A 7,285-nucleotide genomic window follows, 5' to 3' on the forward strand; every position below is an offset into this window, starting at 1 on the left:
TTAAATGATCTAGAATTAAATTCCCCTGAAATTGGAGGGCAGTACATAAATCACGCAGCAGGTGATGAAGTTGAGGATGACTTAAGGGATGAGGTTGAGGCTGGCCTTAGAAATGAGATTGGAACCAACTTTACAAACCAAAACCCATCATCCTCAACCCCACTTGCAAATGACTTTACACTATCATCCTCTCCCCAAAACAACTTTCAACCAGATTTGAGATGGCTCAAAGATCACCCTCAAGATCTTATTATTGGAAACTTGCACGATGGCGTGAAAACAAGATCCTCTACAAGAGACGCTCTATTTGCGTGCTTTCTATCTCAAATGGAACCGAAAGAAATTGATGAAGCTCTAAATGATCCAAGCTGGATTGAGGCTATGCAAGAAGAATTGAATCAATTTAAAAGAAATGATGTTTGGGAGCTTGTCCCAAGACCAAAAAATCACAATGTTATTGGAACTAAATGGGTCTTTAGGAACAAAGCACACGAAGACGGCATCATTGTTAGGAATAAAGCAAGGCTAGTCGCGAAGGGATACTCTCAAGAAAAAGGAATAGATTTTGATGAGACTTTTGCCCCAGTTGCAAGACTTGAAGCGATTCGAATTTTCCTAGCCTACGCTGCATACAAGAATTTCACGGTTTATCAAATGGACGTGAAAAGTGCATTCCTTAATGGCTTACTTGAAGAGGAAGTATATGTTGAACAACCACCGGGATTTGAGGTACAAGGTGAAGTTGACAAGGTCTATAAACTAAAGAAGGCATTATATGGGTTAAAACAAGCACCTAGAGCTTGGTATGATACCCTATCAATGATCTTAATTAGTTGTGGTTTTACCAAAGGCCTTGTTGACAAAACCTTATTTAGAATTCAAGAAAATAATCATATTTTATTAGTACAAATTTATGTTGATGATATTATTTTTGGGAGTACTAATGCAAATTTATGTGAGAAATTTTCTAAGCTTATGCAAAACAGATTCGAAATGAGCATGATGGGTGAGCTAAATTACTTTCTTGGACTGCAAGTCAAACAATCGAAGGAAGGTATATTCATTAATCNTAGTCTACTACATATGGATCTCTTTGGTCCAGTAGACCCGGTAAGTATAAGTGGTAAGAAATATACTCTTGTTGTTGTTGATGATTTTTCCAGGTACACTTTGACGATATTCATCAATAAGAAGAACGAAGTGGAACAAAAATTGCCAGAGCTCTTAAAACAACTTCAAAACGAAAAGGACGCAAAAATCTCCAAAATCCATACAGACAGAGGTACAGAATTCGTGAATGGCGTGATCCAGGCCTACTGTAGTTCACAGGGGATTTTGCATCAACTATCTACCGCAAGGACGCCACAACAAAATGGTGTAGCTGAAAGAAGAAATGGAACACTTAAAGAAGCCGCACGAGTCATGATTTCAGCAGCCGAACTACCAAAACGTTTTTGGGCGGAGGCTATCAACACTGCTTGTTATACTCAGAACAGAAGCATGATTCACAAAACACACAACAAGACACCATATGAATTATGGAAAGGGAGAAAGCCTAATCTTAGCTATTTTCATTCTTTTGGTTGCAAATGTTTTGTTCTTAATAACGGTAAATCGTATCTAAAAACATTTGATGAGCGTGCAGATGAAGCAATATTTTTGGGATATTCGTCTACTAGCAGAGCATTCAGAATATTGAACAAAAGGACAGTGGTAGTAGAAGAATCAATTCATGTTGTATTTGATGAATCACCAAAAACCCAAGAACCAAATACTTCAAATATGGGTAAGAACGTCCATAATGATTTAAGTGTTACTAATGATTCTTTTGAAGATGATGTTTTACAAGGGTTAAATGATCTAGAATTAAATTCCCCTGAAATTGGAGGGCAGTACATAAATCACGCAGCAGGTGATGAAGTTGAGGATGACTTAAGGGATGAGGTTGAGGCTGGCCTTAGAAATGAGATTGGAACCAACTTTACAAACCAAAACCCATCATCCTCAACCCCACTTGCAAATGACTTTACACTATCATCCTCTCCCCAAAACAACTTTCAACCAGATTTGAGATGGCTCAAAGATCACCCTCAAGATCTTATTATTGGAAACTTGCACGATGGCGTGAAAACAAGATCCTCTACAAGAGACGCTCTATTTGCGTGCTTTCTATCTCAAATGGAACCGAAAGAAATTGATGAAGCTCTAAATGATCCAAGCTGGATTGAGGCTATGCAAGAAGAATTGAATCAATTTAAAAGAAATGATGTTTGGGAGCTTGTCCCAAGACCAAAAAATCACAATGTTATTGGAACTAAATGGGTCTTTAGGAACAAAGCACACGAAGACGGCATCATTGTTAGGAATAAAGCAAGGCTAGTCGCGAAGGGATACTCTCAAGAAAAAGGAATAGATTTTGATGAGACTTTTGCCCCAGTTGCAAGACTTGAAGCGATTCGAATTTTCCTAGCCTACGCTGCATACAAGAATTTCACGGTTTATCAAATGGACGTGAAAAGTGCATTCCTTAATGGCTTACTTGAAGAGGAAGTATATGTTGAACAACCACCGGGATTTGAGGTACAAGGTGAAGTTGACAAGGTCTATAAACTAAAGAAGGCATTATATGGGTTAAAACAAGCACCTAGAGCTTGGTATGATACCCTATCAATGATCTTAATTAGTTGTGGTTTTACCAAAGGCCTTGTTGACAAAACCTTATTTAGAATTCAAGAAAATAATCATATTTTATTAGTACAAATTTATGTTGATGATATTATTTTTGGGAGTACTAATGCAAATTTATGTGAGAAATTTTCTAAGCTTATGCAAAACAGATTCGAAATGAGCATGATGGGTGAACTAAATTACTTTCTTGGATTGCAAGTCAAACAATCGAAGGAAGGTATATTCATTAATCAATCCAAATACACAAGAGATCTTATCAAGAAATTTGGCTTAGAAGGAAAAAGTTCAGTCAAAATTCCAATGAGCACATCTCTCAAACTGGACAAGGATGAAGAAGGCAAAGATGTTGATCAAACGAAGTATCGAGGAATGATTGGATCTTTGCTATACCTCACTGCAAGTAGACCCGATATATCTTATTCAGTAGGTGTATGTGCGAGATTCCAATCTCAGCCCAAAGAGTCTCATTTTCTTGCGACTAAGAAAATTATTCGTTACCTCAAAAGCACTATCAACGTTGGATTATGGTATCCAAAAGAAGGTAACTTTGAACTAACAGGATTTTCAGATGCAGATTTTGCAGGTTGCAAAATTGATAGAAAAAGTACCTCAGGGACGTGCCAGTTCTTAGGGGGAAGGTTAGTTTCTTGGTTTAGTAACAAACAAAACTCCATTGCTACAAGCACAGCCGAAGCAGAATATATCGCAGCAGGGAGTTGTTGTGCACAAATTTTATGGATGAAACAACAGTTAAAGGATTATGGAATTAATTGCGATGATGTTAGTATTTTTTGTGACAATACTAGTGCAATCGCGATTACCCAAAATCCTGTACTTCATTCACGAACCAAGCACATTGACGTAAGACAGCATTTCATCCGGGATCACATCGAAAAGAAAGATCTAAAGATCGAGTACATACCCACAGAAAATCAAATTGCGGACATCCTTACAAAACCTTTATGCGAATCAAGATTCATCACTCTAAGGCATGAAATGGGCATGATTGAATTGAGCTAAGTATCTAAATTTTAATCTCTAATTATAGCTCAAGTATATGATTTTATTCGTATGTGACGTTGCATATATTTATATGTTATATAAGTGTGTTTTGTGATTAATTCTTGTCGCATTTCATGATTGGATATATATATATATATTTTTTGTGCATGCTCCGTAATCCTTACGTTTGTTTATTTAAAGTTTGATTTCTTGTACCAAATCATTTTCTTTTCCAACTGTCTTGAGTAGTGTTTGCTCAATATATTCTAGCTTATGAAATATGCTACTGCTAAGTACATAGGTTATGAAGTTTGCCAAAAATCTTTTACAATTTTTTATTTATCACTGTGTGTTCGTTCACTACATGCACAATTGCCAAACTTGCTTAGTGCTATTTTTTTTTGTTAACTATATTTTGTGTAAATTTGTATTTATTTGTCACTAATATTTTTGGGAGGAGGAACATCCTCATCTAGCCAAGCAAGTACTTCTTGTATTTCTTCTGGTGCCAATTCAGGAATATCAGGAAATATAGGAGTTTGTGATGAACTCCCAGGAGTAGTGGAAGGAAAAGCTTTCGGTGCTAATTCAGGAAAATCAGGAATTATAGGAGCTTGTGATGAACTTCCAGGAGTAGTAGAAGGAAAAGCTGCTGGATCTATATACCTTCTCTTTCTGGAACTATTCCTGTCACATTTGTCTCTAAGCCTCACTGTTGCTTCAGTCAAGTCTAAATTTGGATTTTGAAGTATCGCATCCCTCTCATCCTCTAGCCCCTTAATTGTCCTTTGCAGTTCAGCTTGATCCTTGATTTCACCAAATTCCTATATCACACATTGTTAAACCCCCTTCAAAAATGTTAAGTTGAAAGAGATATAGGAATATCGAAATTACCTGAACTTTTGCCAATAATCTGTCAAGACTCACAAGTTTTCGATAAGGCCAGTAGGAAATCCCCACTTCCCTACACTTTTTCTTAAAAACTTCGCGCCCAACCTGCAATTCCTCTGCAGCTTGTTCAGAAGGCAGATAAAAATTTTCAGAAAATTTTTCAAAAGTTAGTGTGGTAGTATCACAAAATGTTCTTCTAGTTCTCTTTCTCCCGCGAAATACTCTTGCGTTCATAGTTGCTACATCTAGCGCTGCAGTGGTATTATCTTCCTCCACTACTACAGCAGTACCTTGATCAACAGCCACAACATCTGTACCCGTAGCACCTAGTGAAGCAATTATCTCATTCGACTCTGGCGGAGGATTCTCAAAATTTTCGACAACAGTAAGATCTATACTTTGTGCACTACCTCTTAACGGTGATACGATAATGTCATCCCAAAAGGAAGAGTTATCCGAAGATGAGGGATATGTCGTATCTGCCATTTCTTTTATGTAAGCTATAAAATCAAGCAGATTGATGGAAAGACGAATGGTGATTTTATAGCAAAGAAGATCGTGTGAAAATTGTTCAAACCAATTGAGTGTTTCAAGGAAGGTCGTACTGTCGAAAGATATCAATTATCGCCTTACTATTCTCGACGATTGCGGTTTTCAATCGTTTTTATCACAAGGGAATAGTGATCTATCAGGGCTATGACTTGCTGTGAAATGGTTAGGTTGATTCTATTACTAGGGTCTCGTACCCTATTTTGTGGAGTACTCAATTTTTGCTGCACTTGTGACAGAAGCAAGCAAATGCACCATGGCGCAAAAGATTCAAGAGCAAGAATTTCATTCCTATACAGTGGTTCTTTGATGATGACAAAAAGGGGGAAAAGAATGACAGTCATTTGGTGCAAACGAAGTCTCAAAAAGGATCGCAAAGAGGTAAATATTTGGTATACATGTTCTCTATTTATTCTTGGCATATACATAGGGGGAATGAGTTTTTTAGTACAAGGTTGTTTTAATTTTTGGTATGAAGAATTGTTTTTGTTTTAGTTTGTATAAATGCATGATTGAGAAATATATTTTAAAATGAATTAAACCAGTCTCAATAATGCATATAGGAATTTTATTGTCTGAAAACAATTCTTCTAGGTCAAAAATCATTGTTAAACTCATCTATGGCTAGTCGAAATAAAATGAAAATTTTTGAAGTTTATATTTTTCAAAGACTAAGCCAAATGACTGAGTATAGGTTTTGGCATCATCAAAAAGGGGGAAATTGTTAGGAATATTTGTAATAAGATTTTGATGAGCCAAGAAATGTATTTTAGTTTGAAAAATTAGAAACCCAAAATTTTCGTAAGCTAATGTACCTAAAGAGTCAAAAGTCAACTTGGAAGAATTCTTGGAGAAGGAAGGAACTTGGTTCGAATCCGATGGCGGTTAAATTTAATTGGAGCACAAGGAGTAACAAATGGTTGAAGCAGTAGAGATGGTAGAAGACTTGTAAAGATGGTTAAGGGTCTCTAGTTCAAATCCCCCTAAGCCACGAAATTTTAGGAAATCAGAACTTCTCAGAATATTACTACTTATATATTATTTAGAGGCATAGTAAACAAAAGATTGAGCGGAGCATTGGAGTTGAACTTGGCAAATAATCTAAGTGGTGCTACGTTCGAATCCCAGGATAATTTATTTTGAGAAAAATTAATTCAGATGAAAATGCACATTGAAGACTGCAAAAATGCACATGGAAGATGCGAAAATTCACGAAGGAATATTACAAGGAAATAATACAAACACTAAGGACAAAAGAAGAATACTACATCTGATTTGTTCAAATTATCTATTTGACTGATTTGCTCAAAATGGTTTTGAGCTGTGGTGGAGATTTGACTGATTTGCTCAAAATGGTTTTGAGCTGTGGTGGAGGTACGGAGATACGAAAATAAGGAGAAGAGGTCTATTTACTACCTTTACTACATTCTGGAGGTACGGAGATACGAAAATAAGGAGAAGAGGTCTATTTACTACCTTTACTACATTCTAGAAGAGGTCTATTTACTACCTTTACTACATTCCAAACAGATGAAGAATATCTGGAGATTGAACACTACACTACAAAATGGAATATGTCTACAAACACTACACTACAAAATAATATGAATTGTGGAATAAATATATCAACTCAACTCAAAGTAATCTGACTACATTGTGGAATATATCAACTCTATATCAACTCAACTCTCCAACAGAATTAAGGCCAGAAGAGAAGAGGAGCAATTTCAGGAGGAATATAAGGAAAAGAAGAAGGAGCAATTTCAGGAGGGAAAGGAGGATCAGGAGGAATATCAGGAAGCGGAAGAAATACGGAGACTGCAATAAGCACATCAACAATAAAGAATTAATCTTTTCCAACGGATTAATTCTTTCATCAGCTATAAATACGAGACACTTGAGCAAAAAGAGAAACGGAGATATACAAGTGAAAGGCAAGAAAAGCAGTGTGATACATCTGAGAATAGCAAAGCAAGAAAAATCCGAAAAACCAAAAATCCATATTTTTAGTTCCTGAGAGTTGGAGAAAAATATTTTCTTTTACTACCTTGTATCAAAATTTCTACTGAGTGTAGATAGAGGGCTGAGTAACAAGAGGAGCTTGTGAAAATCCTAGGGAGTGTAGCTTTGTGCGAGACACTCGTTGGTGTAGGAG

General features: G+C 36.3%; 1 protein-coding gene across 1 annotated transcript; it reads right to left on the reverse strand.

Moving 5' to 3' along the window:
* Positions 1 to 4,121: 4,121 nt before the first annotated feature.
* LOC116033181 (protein RKD1-like) lies at positions 4,122 to 5,067 on the reverse strand. The gene is made up of 2 exons (XM_031275941.1): positions 4,585 to 5,067; positions 4,122 to 4,514 (listed from the first exon to the last, which is right to left on the reverse strand). Exons 1-2 carry the CDS (start codon positions 5,065 to 5,067, stop codon positions 4,122 to 4,124), a joined length of 876 nt encoding a protein of 291 aa, XP_031131801.1.
* Positions 5,068 to 7,285: the final 2,218 nt, after the last annotated feature.

Source organism: Ipomoea triloba, chromosome 10 (assembly GCF_003576645.1).
Source record: "Ipomoea triloba cultivar NCNSP0323 chromosome 10, ASM357664v1".
Classification (NCBI taxonomy): domain Eukaryota; kingdom Viridiplantae; phylum Streptophyta; class Magnoliopsida; order Solanales; family Convolvulaceae; genus Ipomoea; species Ipomoea triloba.